This window comes from Zalophus californianus, chromosome 15 (genome assembly GCF_009762305.2).
Source record: "Zalophus californianus isolate mZalCal1 chromosome 15, mZalCal1.pri.v2, whole genome shotgun sequence".
NCBI lineage: Eukaryota > Metazoa > Chordata > Mammalia > Carnivora > Otariidae > Zalophus > Zalophus californianus.
Window position 1 is genome coordinate 23,496,302 of NC_045609.1, and position 16,917 is coordinate 23,513,218.

General features: G+C 43.8%; 1 protein-coding gene across 2 annotated transcripts in view; it reads left to right on the top strand.

Moving 5' to 3' along the window:
• The first annotated feature begins 902 nt into the window (after positions 1–902).
• The window catches only part of ARID5B (AT-rich interaction domain 5B), a 176,588-nt gene continuing 160,573 nt past the window's right edge, over positions 903–16,917 (top strand). The window contains exons 1-2 of one of the 2 annotated variants that reach the window (XM_027588076.2): positions 903–1,008; positions 1,437–1,694. In XM_027588076.2, the coding sequence (XP_027443877.1) occupies positions 988–1,008; positions 1,437–1,694 (279 nt within the window). In that variant the 5' untranslated portion in view covers positions 903–987. The remainder of the gene's footprint in view (positions 1,009–1,436; positions 1,695–16,917) is intronic. The other variant, XM_027588082.2, reaches the window with a different exon arrangement.

Below are 16,917 nucleotides of genomic sequence, written 5' to 3' on the forward strand. Positions count from 1 at the left end.
GAGCGCCCTTGGCGTCCATCAGCATTGTAAACACGTACTAGTGTATATACTTCAAAATTAAAGAATGCACACGCAGAACCGGGAGCCTGAATTCATATTCCGAGCAGACTCGCTGCTCGCATTTATTGATTTATCATGCATCGTTTATTGTTCCAGTCCCTAAATGCAGTCGCTGTCCGTTCAATATTGTTTGCAAAATCCTGAGATGTGTGTGCACTGCTCACTTGTCTTTCTGGTTTTTTTTTTTTTTTTTTGCCGAGTATTTTTTGCGAAGCGAACAAATGCATTAATATTTATATGTTTATATAATCGATAACCCACTTTTCCCTTCCATGTAAATAGGCATCAAAATATAATTTAACAGATTAGTTCTCGAAAACATGGCAGTGAGGAAGCGTAATTTAACTATCAAACAAATCTACATGTCTAATAACAGCAAATCTGCTAAGGAGCATTAGAAAGAGGAGCAGCGCCCCGGAATCTCTGCAGGAAATGTTCTTTATATTAGACATATACAAGCAGGTCCTGTCAGATGCACAGCGGAGCTCGCTAGCTCTCGTCTCTTGCAAAAATCTCATTAGACGACACCCCTAGACAAGGGAGATTGGGAAGAGGGAGATCTCATCTTCACACAGTTTTAGGGTGGATTTTATTTTTACAAACCGTCCTATATGTTTTTTGCCTTGATCCATCCGCTTCCCGCCGAGATCGGACGGAACCTTCCTTCCGATTATGAATTTGATCATCCCACATTTGGAAGGAAACCAACACAGTTTTGACAGGAGCTGAAAATTGAGTCGTCAGAGAAATATTAGGACATATTTTCAATCATTTTGGTGCCGAAGGGGAGGCAAGAGCTCAGTTTTATATTGAGACATTACGCCAGCTGAAGGCAGAGAATGTTTTTCCCTGCCAGGACCTGATGCAATCCATTCAAGCCAACAAGTTTGGAGAGAATGTTGAGTTCAATCAATTCAGAACGTCGAGATGGAGCCCAACTCACTCCAGGTATTTCGCTCTCCTCCGCTCCTCCGATCCCGGCACCCCCCGGCACCCCCCAGCCCCCCAGCTCACCCACACCTCTGCACCCACCCACACCCCCCACAAACTTTTCACCAAACTTTTACCCTCTGCATCCCCCAAAATCATTTTTATTGTTTAAAAAAATCCCTGCACTGATCATACATACATAATGTAATTTTACCGCCTCAGATGGAGAAGTAGGGAGAGGTGGCGGTGGGGGTGCCCGGAGTTTTTTTTTTTTTTTTTTTAAGGGAAGCAGAAAATTTGTGGGCTCTATTATTTTTCCACCCAGCTTTATATCTGTTGGCTCTTCTGTATTAAGAGTGTGGATGTCTGTGTGTAAATGTGTCTGGGAATAGATGTTTGTGCTCTGATGGCTACGTTATTTATTTGGTGCTTTTTTTCCCCTGCAGTGGGTCGGCTCACCGTGTGGCTTGCACGGACCTTACATTTTCTACAAGGCTTTTCAATTCCACCTTGAAGGCAAACCAAGAATTTTGTCCCTTGGCGACTTTTTCTTTGTAAGATGTACGCCAAAGGATCCGATTTGCATAGCGGAGCTCCAGCTGTTGTGGGAAGAGAGGACCAGCCGGCAACTTTTATCCAGCTCTAAACTTTATTTCCTCCCAGAAGACACTCCCCAGGGCAGAAATAGCGACCATGGCGAGGTGGTAAACTTATATCTCCCTCTCTTCTTTCTTTATTATCCCCCCCCCCAAGTAATGCTTATTACAGGGCAAGCTTGAAAATACTGTATTCACTTCTGCAGGCGAGCAGGATCGACTCCTTTTTTAAAGGGGTAGCGCCACTAGCTGGGGCTCGAGTATTTTGCCATTGTCAGAGTTTGGCTGTCAGCTTTACAAAGAGGATCCAACTGCTGATTTTAGTCAAGATCAAATAACTTGTTCGAGAAGGGTTTTGTTCAAGGATGTGTGTGTGTGTGTGTGTGTGTGTGTGTGTGTGTGTTTGAGAGGGGGGTGAGAGAGATCGTTCGCTCTCTTGCTACTGCGCTTGAACATCACATGCTTTTTATATTTTTTTGCCTTTTGAAAATTTTACCTTCGCGTCTGGCTCGGTCGGGGCTGGGTGGATTTCTTTCGGTGGGTTTCGATATTGTTCACTTTTTTTTTAAGTAAGTATTTGATATGTTTAAGAGGGCGGAAATTACGAAATGGAGTCAGAGTGAGATCAAAAGCTATTGAGTTGGCAAAGACGTGTTGAATAAAGTGATAAATGACAGGTACTGGAATAATACATTCAAATAACTTGCAGATCTGCCCGGGCGGATTTCAAAGCGGTCGTGTAACCGGCACAAACACGTTAAGCATTAACAACTATCTCTCACCCCCACCCCACCCCCCCCCACCCCGGACAAGCCATTTGATGTTCTAGTTTTCAATTACTCCACGCAAAGTGGACGTCTTCCAGCGCGATCTTTGGGGATGTGTGGGACCGGGACGGGGGAGGGAAGGCAGAGGGGTGTGTGCTCGCCCACTGGCCCTGCGGGTCCGGCGGCCTCCGTGCCCAGACGGCGCTCCCGGGGAGGGTGGGGAGGGACCCAGCTTCGCCGGCACGTTTCTGGGCGGCCGCGGGGGCGCTAGCCGCGCTCCCGGGAGGACGCCCGAGGTGAGCTGCTGTCACCGGGCGCCGGAGCGGCCGCCTCCCTTCGGCTCTGTCATTTCATGTGTGACCGCAGTTCTGCGGGCTCCCCTCGTCAGCTGACCGACCTCAGCGCCGTGATACCCACCGGGGGAACTATTTTGGGGAGGCTGTGCCCTCGGTGCGGTGGGAGGGAGGGCGCGCGGCCGCCTGGCAAGGCTTTGTGTTGCCCGAGCGAGAGCAGGGTGATCAAACTGAGACTTTTGAGGGCAGCTAGCTCTGTGCCAGGCCCTCGAGCTTTCGAGGTAGATGTAAGGATCTTTTTGTTAAATGAATGGTTCCCGGTTTAACTCATCCCGGAGCGTGGAGCTGCCTGCCAGTCCTTCCACAATTCCTTGGTCTGATGGAGTTGATTGTACTTTTGGCATCGCCAGTTCACTCCCTCTCCCAGGATCGAATTACCCATCAGTGGTCTATGCGGGTTAATTACTGGAGTTCGTCAAAACCTTCGCCCTGAGATCTGCCTCTTCGGAAATAAGCCCCGCCCTCCTCCCCGAACGTTTCCCCCCCCCCGCCCCCGCCAGCTTTGGGTTTTAAATGTTCGTACTTCCAGACGTCTGCCTGCAATTTTACAAAGGTGTTTGGAAATACTGGGAAAAAAATCCTGCAACCTACCAACAGGTTGAGCTCTTTCCCCCTCCCAAGGTCTAGCTCGGCCCCCTCCCCCGACCCAACTTTCCTACGCAGCTGTCTTCCTCCCCTCCCCCTCCTGATTTCTTATTATTTGCTTTTCAAATTTATTACTTCAACATGGCCTGTGATCTGGAAAAGGGAAGGATTAAATATCCAGAAAAGAGCTGGTGCCTAATAGACTTCTGACTAAACCCAGAAGGAAATTATTCAGTGTTTTATGAGATATTTTGTGGTCATTCTCCTCTTTCTTTTTTTTTTTAATTGAAATTGAAATATTTTTAAAGACCCCGAGTTGACCCTACTTGGTCCAGTTTTAATTTCTGTTGGTGTAATTAAATAGTGAATTCTGATTTAAGAATAAAAACAGTATTAGCCGAAGGTTGCGTCTGTTAGAACTGCTGATAATGAATAGATGCACAGTATTTTTAAATAAACGATTTTAAAAAATTGTTCATTAAGGGGAAATGAAAGCGAACCGTTGTAATGATCTGTGCATTTTGTCACTGCTATATGAGCCATACCTAAGAAAATTAATCTTGCCATTTAAAAGTAAACTCTAGGGGGTTTGGGGAGGGAGATGGCTCTATTTATAATCCTCAGCTGCATATACATCGTCTAATATTATGCATGATTTGTTTTTTAATGCTAACACGGCTGGTAATTAGCTGTATGATTATACTTGTATATTTCATTAGGACTTTGGCTGATGTCATTGTGAATTATTCAGCCATATTAAAACAATTTTCAATTGAGATAATGACACGCCTCAAAATTATGCAAATGCAGGCTGCATTGTGCAAAATAATTATGACAAATGTAAAGCAGGTAGAAAGTTTCCCAATGCAGATCGCTTTTCCACCCTGGTGATGTCATTTCCCCCCCTGGCCTAAGTTAGTCATTCATTAGCTGAATAGCAGCCCCAGTCTCCTCTGGAGGAGAGCCTACAGAAACCAGCATTTACTGCAGGCACCTAGAGGGGGCAACAGGGTCCTCTCATTAAGAAATTTGCTTTGTTTTCACTTACTCCATTAACTTGTTTATATACAGTGAAATGATTTTTGTTATTGATTTTAAATAGTTTGGAATGATGCATTTGCCATTTGCAAAGTGTAACTGAAAGAGAAAGGTTTCTTGGTGATGTGCACTGTTACTTGGAGAAAATGTTCAGCACATTTAATCAGCCAGTACAGTTTATTTTAAGTAACCAAATGGAGGTTAATAATTTCTTGATTGAGCTGACATCAGCATCCATTTCAAAAGGACAGCCAGGACTCAGTATGCTTTTTTGGTTTAAGAGAACCATTCTGTCTATTTATGATTTCTTGAAATGTAAAGACGTCAGTTCTAAAAGCAGGAAGATTATCATTGTGCGAGATTAGAAATAGCGTCCCTGTGTGGTTTGCTATCTGCAGAGGGCCTTTTTGGGGAATATTTTATTGATCCTTGCAATAATTGTATGAGGCTGGATAAGGCAGGACTTTGTATGCCATTTTATAGATGGAGACAGAGGCTTAGAGAAATTATGTGGTTTGTCAAAGGTCACCAGGCCAGAACCCAGGCCTTCCTAAGCTTTAGGATTGTTTCCCCCCCCCCCCCCCCGCACTGAATCCTACCCTTGACACCAGAGTTTTAATGCATCATATTATATTCTAGAAGTATGCACTAATGTGGGCTGGTCCTTGTTCATTTTAGAATTATGACTAGTCAATCCGTTTTGCCAAAGGTCACTGGATTTTAGGTAGCAGAAGCATTCTTATTCTATAAAGTTCAGCTGATTCGAGCTAGTGGTATCTAACAAGAACAGTTGCATTTTAATGCCATTATTAATAATCATTAACAATTTATTATTAGTTATAATAACTATGATAATGACTTAACTGCTGCCTTCACATACTTCCAGTGCTGGCAACTGGTGTAGAGGAAAAGCGGTCCAGAAAGAGTTACATCTTGATTCTGCAACTTAGTATTTGTTCGACCTTGAACCAGCATAAACACTCAGCCTCAGTTTCTTCAGCAGCAAAATGGGGACAATAATGAGGCAGGCTGTGGATTGTGACTATCAAGAGGCATTGTATGGGCAAAAGTACTTCAAAAACAGTACGGTCCTTAAATAAATAGGGATGATTGTGGTGATAAAGAGGGATGATTGTGGTGACCTTTATTCTAGATATGATTAATTTATAAACAATAAGCAGGATAACTTTTATGCCTGTGTGGAGGTTCCCAGGCCTAATCATGATACTGTCTTAAATTACCATGAAAGTGAATAGCAGAGCCATATACAAGGAGTTAAGTGTCTTTAGTAATTACCCACAATTGCCACATTCAGCCACTGCCTCTTCAGAGGAGGAAAATGGCAAAGTAGGCGGGTAATTGGTTCTGTTACTGGGTAACTTCTGATTATATTCATTTTCAAATTGCCAAGCGCTTAATCTATTGGCAATATACCCTCTTAAAAGAGGTGGATGTGCAAGCTTGGATTTCAGCCTGACCGTGGGCTGGATTCTACAAGAAGCTTTACTGGTCACCTGCAACTGTGAGTGTGGATGAGTAAGCTAATGATGTCAGGAAGTCAAGATCAAGCACACCTGGGCATTACAGATAGTAATGACACGTAGTCAGGATTTCTACAAGTGGTTACTATCTGGTTAAAAATTGTCAAACATTCATGTTCCAGAGCCCCTGTTGAAATTAACTCGATTGGAATCTCTGGAACTGGGGTCCAGGATCCTGCATTTTAAACATTGCCTCACTTTCCTCATCTATGAAATGGAAATACAGTACCTATTCCCTAGGATTGCCTTAAGGATTAAATGAGTCAATACATGTGAAGTGCTTACAACTGAGATTGGCCCATAGTAGATTCTTCAGTAGTGGTGGACTCACTGTTTTTGTCATTAATATTTGTATTGCTGTTCTCATTGAAATTTGAGACCACTACCACTACTTTCCTTTTTTTTTTTTTTAAGATTTTATTTATTTGAGACAGAGAGCACAGCCAGGAGGAAGGGCAGAAGGAGAGGGAGAAGCAGACTCTCCGCTGAGCAGGGAGCCAGACGTGGGGGGGCTCGATCGCAGGACCCCGGGATCATGACCTGAGCCAAAGGCAGAGGCTTAACCGACTGAGCCACCCAGGCACCCCCCACCACTACCTTTCCTAAAGAAAGGTTTTCTCTGTGAGAGGACAGCATCTAGGTTGGTTTGCTAGAACAAATACCCGATACCAGTCTCCCCAAATCAGGTTGGCTTTCATCCATATGATGAGTTTAGCTATGTCACCAAAATAAAAAGTTCCTTAAAGATTTACATTTCAGTATGGAGCTATGCTGTCATCTGGATCGGCAGGATGTGTTTAAAAGATTGCCTGCTTGTATCACATCTCATATTAGTCAGACATGTTCTGAAATCTAGGAGGTACTGGACTGACCCTGTTCTAGCTGTAGCTGGCTGCTCAGTCTCTGGTCTATATCCATGAGCTGACGTTTTTTAAATTTCCAAGACCTCTTCGAGTGACCTCACTGGTCTTGGACAATTTCTTTAGCTTTTCTGAGCCTCAGTTTCTCCATCTGTAAAATGGATCTAATGATCTCTACTTTGTCAAGAGAATTAGAAACAATAATGGAAAGCGCCTGACAACTACCATAAGCACTTACTACAGGAGAGCTCAGCAAATGAGGGATACAGTTCGGGCAATTTTTAGTAGTTTTAGTAATGACCTTCAACTAGGTAAAGGAGTAACTTTGCTCCAACTGGCTGGCCCTTCAGAACTAGGGTGAGAACTAATGAACTCTCTGGAGAGAATTTAGAGGACTGTGGTAAGCATCAGTGAACTACGGCCTGAGGGCTGAATCTAGACCACTGTCTGTTTTTGTAAAGTTTTATTGAAACAAAGTCAGACTCAAGTTGAGTAGTTGTGACAGCGAACATATGACCTGCACAGTGGAAATTGGGAAATTATTTACTGTTTAGTCCTTTACAAAAATGTTTGCTGACCCCTGGCCGGTGGAGTTGATTTGAAATAGGGAGCGGGATTGTGTACTTTTTTTCTCTTTCTGACTTGGGTTGGAGCAAGACCCAGTAATATTAAGAAATAATTTAACAGTCACATGTCAAAAATATTTGCATAAACAAATCTCTGTTTCAGCGCTGATTCTAATGATGTTAAAATTTGAGAATCAGTAGAATGTGTACTGAGTTAGATTTTGTAGGTTCAGATCCTAACTCCAGCAAACGTTGGTGTCATCTATCTTGAGTTAATCAAAAACTACTTGTTGAGAGCTTAACCATGTACTCAGAGCTCTGCTAGGTACAGAGATAGATGCAAAACAGTTCATGGTGTGACCCTGTTTCTGAAGAAGCTTATCAGTCTTCATTGAGAGATGAGATCAACGCGTTTTGAAAATGTAAAAACAACCTAAGACATTATGTAACACGTTGGTGAATTGTGCTGACAATAAATGCAATGTGTGTTTAAAGGAAGGCTCGCGACCTGCATGATTTTGGGAAAAGAATTTATTCAGCTTGCAGATGTTGATTGAAGGCCTACTATGTGCTGGACAACAGGCTACAGAGAAGAAGGAGAATGGCTTCAGCCCTCAAGGAGCTCATCGTTTACTCCCATGGACAGACATTGGTCACAGAAAAGCCGTCAGACTCTCTCTGTGCTCCTTAGTTAAAGTGGAGATTAATTAAAGTCACTATTTATAGCCTTTCCTGATCTTTCTGGAAACTAGAAAGTATTGTCTTTATCTTTGAAGTCTCGATCACTCAGTGCATATTTATAGAGCACCTACTTTGTGCCAGAGCCTGTTCTAGGCCCTGGGGATATAGCCATGAACAAGATAGACAAGAATCCCGGCCTTCAGGGCTCTTCCTGGGCTGTGGTTGGTTTCGCCCTCCCCTGTACTTCGCACATGCGCCTTTGGTGATGGTTATCTGTGTCCTTTCCCTTTGCCTGTCACTCCCCCTTTCCACCTCCCCTCTTCCCCACCCTAGGGCTGTTCTCAGGAACTACAGGTTATGCCTTATTCACCTCTGGGTCCCCGCCCCCCCACCCCCCAGTATTCAGTGCCAGTCACTAAGTGTTTATTGAATGACTGTATGACATCAGTCATCTAAAATGTTCTTTCCCACAGCCTGCTTTCTTTAAGGCCAGCCTGGTTTCTTCCTGGCAGAGGACCTACAATGGGTCATTCCCATGTGGGCCAGCTGCAGCACACCCCCGACTCATGCGTGTTCTTTCTCGTCTAAAATCCATTGTCGTTTTGCCCCAGGATGGGAGAAAGCGTGAAGGATTTTCTTTCAGAGTACTCCGCAAAGAGATGGGTGCCTATTTGGGACTGATGATGAGGCTAGACCCAGCATCTCCGTGTTTGAGTACTTTTCCCATCTTCAGCCTTCAGCCCATAAAAAGCCGGGGCTGTGGGGTGGCAGTCTGACTAAAGACTGCCGGTCACTCCTCACCTGAGTGTGGTTGGCAGCTCCTGTGAGCCAGCATGCTTTCCAGACTGATGGTCTTAACTAGGCCAACGTTTGATAGTGAGTCAAAATTGTAAGCAATTAAAACCTCCCTTGACATTTAGAGCGTCAGGCACATACTAAGGAAATGTTGTTTTTATGGAGTACACGAGTCCATACATGTAAATACTTTGTTATTAATTATTAATAAAGCATACCATTGTTCGTGGTGGCATCTAGTGATACATGACTCGAGCTCATTTATCAAAGTCTAGTTTTAACCAATATCCAGAATATAATTGCTCCAATCAAATGCATTTGCTTGTCATTTTTTATAGCCAGGGGTGGTTGGACATTTGCCATCTCCCACTCAGAATAATATTGTAGCTAGTGATTACCCGTTGGTTTGGCTTTTAAAGAAATTTAAAACAAATTTATCGGTTGTTGGCTTAAAGATTCATTCGCCTCGCAGAAATACGGTCGCAGATTTCCTGCATTTCTTGAAAACTCTGCTCCCATGGCCTCGCACAGGCATGGATGGGTTTTTCCAGCCACGCTGTGGTCTTTGCCAGCTTGCCAGAGATTAGAACCCGGGCCTTAGCCTTCAGAAAACACGGCTCCCATCCTGGACTGTGAACGTCCGGATCAACAACACATTTCAAACATGCAGATGATGATTATTACAGAAAGGGTGCTTTCGAATCATGCTAATGGCATCAATCTCCAGCACACACTTGCGTAAATTAATTCCGCTTTTAAAATCAGATGCACTGTTAGCAGCGTCAAAGATGGATATTTGACATTTATCACACAGACGAGGACGTGTGGTTTAATTACATGAATTTTCTGTAGAATCTCTGTGGCTGTATAAATAGACGCACAGTGGCGCATGTCCTTGCACGCGTGACCATCAAGTTCACAGCCCTGTCTCCATCCCTTTGCCACAGTGAGGAAAAGAGCGGGGAGGGGCCATGTGTTACTAGTCAGTCCAGTGGCCCCAGGAACCTCTTCTCCCACTTACCATACCTTTCCTTTCTCGTGACTCTGAGCACACCCCCTCTTCCCCAGAGCTGAGTTCCAAGCCTGATCAGTGGCACTAAACATTAAACTCTTGTCTTTGAGAATAATAGGCTTTGCTTTCTACACCCTCAAGCATGTTGAGCTACTGTGCAGGCTGGAAAATAAAAATGTTCTAATTGTGTCTTTTAAATAAGCATAGGAGTGAATTAATTAGACCATATTTTGTCTTTAGTTGCTTAGTTACACAATAGTATTCCTGAGCACGAGTAAGATAAATTGGCTCTTTTTGTGCTGCTTGTCCCTTAATCATAATTACTGTATTGCTTAGGAGAGTAAAGCATACATAGATTTTGAATTTTTTATTAATAGTCAAAAATATGCATATGATATATAAAGTATATGCTGTTCAACCTGTTTTATATGCTTTTATGTGGGAAGAAGTTTTATTGTGGTGGTAACATTTGCATTAGTTGCTCAAAGATGTAGTTCTGGGAAATACATAATTGAAATGTTTTTGAATTGCTTTTTCTGGCCTTTTCAATCTTATTCAAAATAATAGTGCCTCCAGTCTTGGAGCAGTCATTCTCATTTGATTTAACATCTTTCTTTGCACTGTGTGTGCAGGGCCCAGCCTTAACCCTGCAGAGCCTAGATGGGGCTCCGTGATTCATAGGCCTCAGACATCGCGCCTTATGTTTTTGGGCTCACGCCGTCGGGGGTCGGGGGCAGTGGGGCAGCAGAGCATGAAATGCCCTTTGCCCTTGGCACACTTCCATGTTCCTCGCAGAAATTTCCAGGGTTAGAGATCGTTAAGACTTTGTTTTAAGTGGGGCTGGACGATGCTATGAGCTTGCCTTCTGGGGTCTTGCAACATGGGATGTTGCTACCAGAACTTGGGTTTCTGGCCCCCTACCCCGACCCTCCACCGAGGAGGCAGCAAGAGTTGGACAGCTTGATATAGTTATTGAACAATGGGAGAGTCTGGTTTAAGACCCAGGATGCATGCTGGGTAAATGTATGTGAAAACTGACCCCATTGTTCTGTTGTATTTGAAAAGCAAGTAAATTATTTACAGATATTTGCTAATTAAAGCACATGTTGTTTTACCAGCACAAAAGAACACAGTATAACTGGAGACAAAGAACTAAGTGCAAATAATTTAAACTTGCTAATTCTGTGTATTTTTCTGAAAGGAGGAATATGTTTTAAAAATATGTATAAATACATACATATTAAAGCGTGTGTGTGTGTGTGTGTGTGTGTGTGTGTGTGTGTGTGTGGATATTCGGATATGCATGGTGGGTTTTTGTTTGGTTCTGACCCCTACATGGGAAGCCTTGCATGCTACAGCGATAACAGACCAAGTTATCACCAGTTACCTGTCGCTGGGCTTGCCCCAAGCCCCCGTGGGCCATGGGGATGGAAATCATTGTGAAGGAACACTTGTTTTTCCTTTAGTCCAAGCTTTGCTTGCCATCCTCTGGGTTGAGCTCGGCTCAGGGTACCAATGGGAAAAAAACAAACTATCCAGATATTATACCAGAGAATAAAAATGTTCTTACTCACTGCCTTGTTCTCTGACTTTCCTCCACGACACGCTCAGGTTTAGTTGTTTTTCTTCTGTGACTACCCAACTTTGGTGACATTCTGGTTGGAAATTTGCATTGTGGAATGAGGGCCTCTTGACATGGGGCGAAGGGTTCAGATGCAGAGAAGGTTGCCAAGAACATTCTCATACTTTCAGAGACCTTCTCCTGGCTGCATGTTGGTAGAGACACAGGGGCAGCTGGTCCCTCTGGCTCCGCCATCTGCACGGACATGTTTGGTTTCAGGTGTGACTGGCTGGACATCCCTTGGCTTTGCTGATAAAGAGGATCAGGAAGACTTGCCATGGTTATCTAAGAAAAAGGCTCATGTCTAATTTGCCATGGACATTTGAATAGACTTATAGGACATTCAAGAGAGCAAGTCCAGCCCCCTTTATTTAATGGACACAGAAAGGCCAGAAAAATCTTGGGCCTAGCAGCCAGCACCCTCAGGCACAACAGTCTGCTGCTTTGAGGAAGAAGGGCTGCTCTCTTAAGGTTCTACTCTGAGGAGAATAGGCAAGCGTTTCCCATGGGTGTGTTCAGGGTAGATCATCCCAGTGCTCTTAGACCAGTAGATGGTGCCTCTGTGGGACATGACTGGTATAAAATCACTAATGAGAGTGTGGACTTTAGTGCCAAGATACTTACCCAAGGGTCAGTGATTAGAAAGAAACCAGGCTTGGTGTTCACAGTCCCCTCTGGACCTTCCCTTCATTTCCATATTCTTTCTTGAAGTTAGGAAGGCCCTCTGATGGTATTATTTATGTTGGCTTAAGAAAAGCTTTGCTGAGACAGCGCTCTTGACGGCGAACTGAATTGGCATTTCTGCCACTCTCTGATATTCACAGATGGTTTCTTTCATTCTGAAATGTTTATTGCATGCCTACTATGTGTCATTTCTCTCCAGTGGGGACATTAAGAGTGAACACAATGACTAATGCACAGATAAAAATTTCTGTTCCCATAGAGCTTACTCATTCTCTCATAGTAAGAAGGAAAAAGCAACTTGATTGATTTATCCAAAATGGTGGAAAACCATCCCCATACATTTTGGTCTTAGAAGCACATTCATACTTCCTTCTTCTAAACTTTTCTCTTCTCTTTGTATGCACAACCCAGAGAAAATGCCCCAACTTTCTCTTCTTCCAAACCATCTGCCAAAGTTTTACCCGCAGTGTTTTCAATGAAGTCACAACATTTTCTGTGTATTGAGTAGCTAGGATATGTCAGGCATTGCATATATATTAATAAATAAGTTAAATGCTCATTTAATTCTCAAAGAAATTCTCTTAGGTTGGTTGTATTGTGACATTTTCATACTTCATAGATGAGGCAGCTGAGGCCAAAGGAGGTTAAGTAACTTGCCCAAAGTCACGTATAGTGAAGACTCAGAGCTAGGATTGAAATCCAGGTTTTCCTTGATTCTGCCAGGATTGGTGATCTTCATGTCTCCCTATCACTTTAAAATACATTGAGTGACTAACAATGGGACTTTGATTATATACTGACCTAATTCCCTAATTGAGCCTTCATGAATATTGTTTCTTCAGTCCTTCATTTATTTGTTCAGCATATGGCACTTGAAAGCTTCTGTCCTGCTCTCTAGGAATGTGCAGTCCAATTGGCGGTTGACTGATGCACAGATGACTCAGTCATCATACTGTGCACTTGAGGAATAAAACGTTTAAAAGGGCTCCTTAAATCCCACACCCCTCAAGGCAGGCATGTGGTGCCTCTCACACATTGCACAGGAGAGGAGACTCAGCCTCAGCCCCCCTCGAATGCCTTCTGTGTGCAGGCCAGCATGGGGCCCTGGAGAGACAGAGGTGGGGAACCAGGCAGATCCTGCCTTCAGGGAGCTGCCTGTCAGGTGGGGAGTGCATAATTAATCAAACTGTCACATGTAACGGGTTATTGTGTGGCACAGTCAATGTGATGGAGTAAAAATACAGGGACCTCTGACAGGAGTGCCTGATCTTGTTGGGAAGCTTGGTGAAGGCATTTTGAAAGAAACAACATTTGAACTCAGGTCCAGTGAGATTCTGATGATGGTTGGGAAGAGATTTCTTTCCAAGACGTGGAGGTGGGAGCAGTGTCCCTACAGGATGGGTGGAGCCTAATCTCGGTAAACAGGTTAGAGATGCCCACTGCTGCCCACTGGAGGTACCTACTGTTCTCGATGTCATCGAGACACCTAGATAGCATCTTCAGAGGTGATTTACATTGGCCAGCTGTGGGGATGTTGAAAACGGGGTCGGTAAACTGAGGCCCACTGGTCAACTCTGGCCAGCTGCCTGTTTTGTAAATAAAGTTTTATTGGCACAGCTGCACCCAGTTGTTGACAAATGGTTTCTGGCAGCTTTCACACTGTAGTGGCAGAGTTGAGTAGTGTGACAGAGACTGTGTGATACACAGAGCCAAACATATTTACTATGTGGCCCGGGACTAAATTGATATTAATAAAGGTAGTAGTAAAACTAGATGCTTACAGCTTCATTCACGTGATCTTTTATTTACTCCTTACAACAGTAATACCATGAGGTAGGTTCTAGTGTCATCCCCATTTTGCGGGAGGGCCATCTGAGAAGTTAGGCAACTTGTCGAGGTTTCTAAATTCCCTCACCAGGTGAATGACAGAGACTGAATGGGAACTTGAGTTCTCGTGATTCCAAAACACAGATGGCAAAAACATTGCGCCTTCCCGCTAACAAGTGGAGGAAACACAGTCAGTATGAGCAAAGGGGTCTAGAATTCACCGAGGTATTCCTCTGTGAAGTAAAACCTCGCAACAGCTAGATCCCTCTTTCACGGCCCTGCTCAAATGCCACCTCCTCCATGATGTCTTCCACCATGTAGGGGAGAAAGGGACCCAGAGCCGATGCACGTGCATAAGTGCCCACCAGGCCCGGCAGGTGAGACCAAGTGGAGTGAGCCAGGTCTGGAAGAAGATATGATGCTTGAGGGAACTGGGGATGTGCGACTCACTCGAATGTTGTTACTCACATCCTGCTGACCATTACTGGGCAGGAATGTCATTTCATATTGCCAGGCCTTTCCATTTTTCAAGAGACATGTCAGAAATCTAGACTTTTGTGTGAGTGTAGTTGGCACTTTGGTCCAACTTTCAAAAAACACTGGGGGCCAAACAAAACATATCTTCAGTCTGGATGTTTCCCCTCAGCCTCTCCCCCAACCCCGGCTGCCACCTTGCACTCTCTAGAGCAAAGCTTTGGACGATTCAAGTTTTAAACCGTTCTTGTATCTGGCCCATTTTCTGTGAATAAAGCAAAAAGAACCTATTGGTCCTAAAGGGGCAGCAAAGAAGTGAGAAGGGTAAAGCCAGGTAGACAAAGCCCTCACCCTTCTCTCTAGCCAGAGTTCCAGAGGCCTGCGGGTACAGGACTTGAGCTGTAGAAAGAAGCGTGTGCCAGTGGGAATGTGGCCTGGAGTCATGCTGAAGGTATCCTGGAGACGGGAAGCTTGGGAGCAGGCCCTTGAAAATGACTAGGACTCTCTTGGATGGAGCTTTTTGAAGAATGAGTTGGACGGAGGGGGAAACCCTTGACAGAAGAAGCCATAGGAAGGACATAGATAGGAAGGAAGGACATAGCAATATTGGATATGGTCTGCACTGGGCAAGAAGGCAGGGATTTAGTGGAAAATAAGGTAGACAGAGGCCAGACTTTAGGGGGTCTAGCAGGTCAGTCTTCACTTGAATCTGAAGGCCAGTGCTGATTAATAATTTCACATGTGCATTTTTTCTTTCTGGTTGGAATAGAAACTCTTAGTCTAGAAGCTTGAGAAAACCAAACGTGCATACTTACTCTGCCAGTTAGTAGCTGGTTGTCATCTTGTTCTATTTACTTAATCTCTTTGGGATCTCAGTTTCCTTACCTGTAAAATGGGTTCCTCTTGCAGGGCTGTGAATATCAAATGAAATTTATATGGGCACAGAGCACCAAACCATGGCCTGGCTTCTCCTAGGCCTTTAGCAGATGCTCATTATCGATCCTTCCCTTCCTGGTCAGGGGCCAAATCGTGAAGTATTGTCTCAATGAGGTCTGTCATGATGCTAGACTGTTAATAGCTCATTAATAAGTAATGTATTGGTTGAGCCGTTGGACTACTAACTATTATTTGAAAAATGCTAACTAAAAAAACTATCAATTTGAATAGAGTGAAACTTCCTGGCTTCCCATCTGTCCTGAGACTTTTCTGTTTAGGCGCAGAGATTTTGATCCATGTTTGAGGTTTCTGGTCAGGTCTCCGTTCTGTTCTGTACCATTTAGGTCTTAAAGGACATTGAGGGGGCATCTCTCCCATCAGCCACAACAAAATGGGATGAGATGGGGGAATGATGGTGTCAAGAGACAAAATCTGCATTCCAGATGTTCCATCTTGGTGTGCCAAAGAACGTTCAAACCTGCTGCTTCTCAGGTTCCGCCCCCTTCGCGAGGCAACCTCTGCGAAACTGGTGTTGCCTGCCGAATGTGCACAACATTGAATTTATTTCAAATACTCTCACCTTCCCTCCGTTTAAAAAAAGCCTCTCCTATTTCCTATTCTTACCCCCCCCACACCCCCAATTTAAAAACATGTTTCCCCCCTAGACACCTGCTCTCCCTCCTCTTCTTGTGGTGGTGCTGGGGTGGTGGTAGGGAGTGTATTTCACACCCGTCTTAAAATGTGCAAGGGCAGGTTCTTTTAAAAAGCAAAAAAGCACCAGCAAAGGGATGCAAAAGGAAGGGAAGGGGTCCCAGCCAAAATGGCTGGGGGATCTCAGACATAGGATCTTCAAAATAGAGACTGCCTGCTGGGCCATTAAATCCTTTTGCTTTGGGTTAATCCCACAGTGTATATCAGATTACTGAATTCAGATGAAAACACTGCTCTAGTACTCTGTCTCCTCCCCAAATTATTCCAAAATCAAGTGTACATGGGTTATAAATACAGAAAATAATTGAATTCTGTGTGTCTTAAGTGAAATAATCTGTTCCATTCTGTTTCTCGTGAATATTCTCCATAATAGTCTAATTGTGTTTCGTGCTCCTGGGAGCTGAATGTGTGTTCAGCAACAATGCATTGGGTTGTAAAATACGCATCCCCAACTATCTGGGCAGGCAAAAAGAAGGATCTGGTAAAAAGGCTAAAGATGTTTCTCCTAATGCAAATTGCATAAATCACATAAATGGTGGTATCTTTTAAAATTATCAACAGGCTCTGTTTTTCTTTTTTCTTTCCACATATAGGTCCTGTTTCTCACTCCACATTTTTGATGTTATAGATCAGTAATTCAATAGACAGCCAAGCAGGTGTTCAAATCACTCCTGACCCCCCAAATTCCTTAAGTGACCCCTCGAAGCAGTGGAGTGAAAACATTCTCAGCATGTCAGAATATTGAGATATCTCACTGGCCTTAATTTTTTTTTTTTGGCCTTAATTTTTAAAAGGCTACTTTTTGCCCTTTTTGTTTGTTTGTTTCTCTTTTTAAGCAAAGAGAAGGCACATCTTGATCCTGGCCATTAGATTGGAGGAT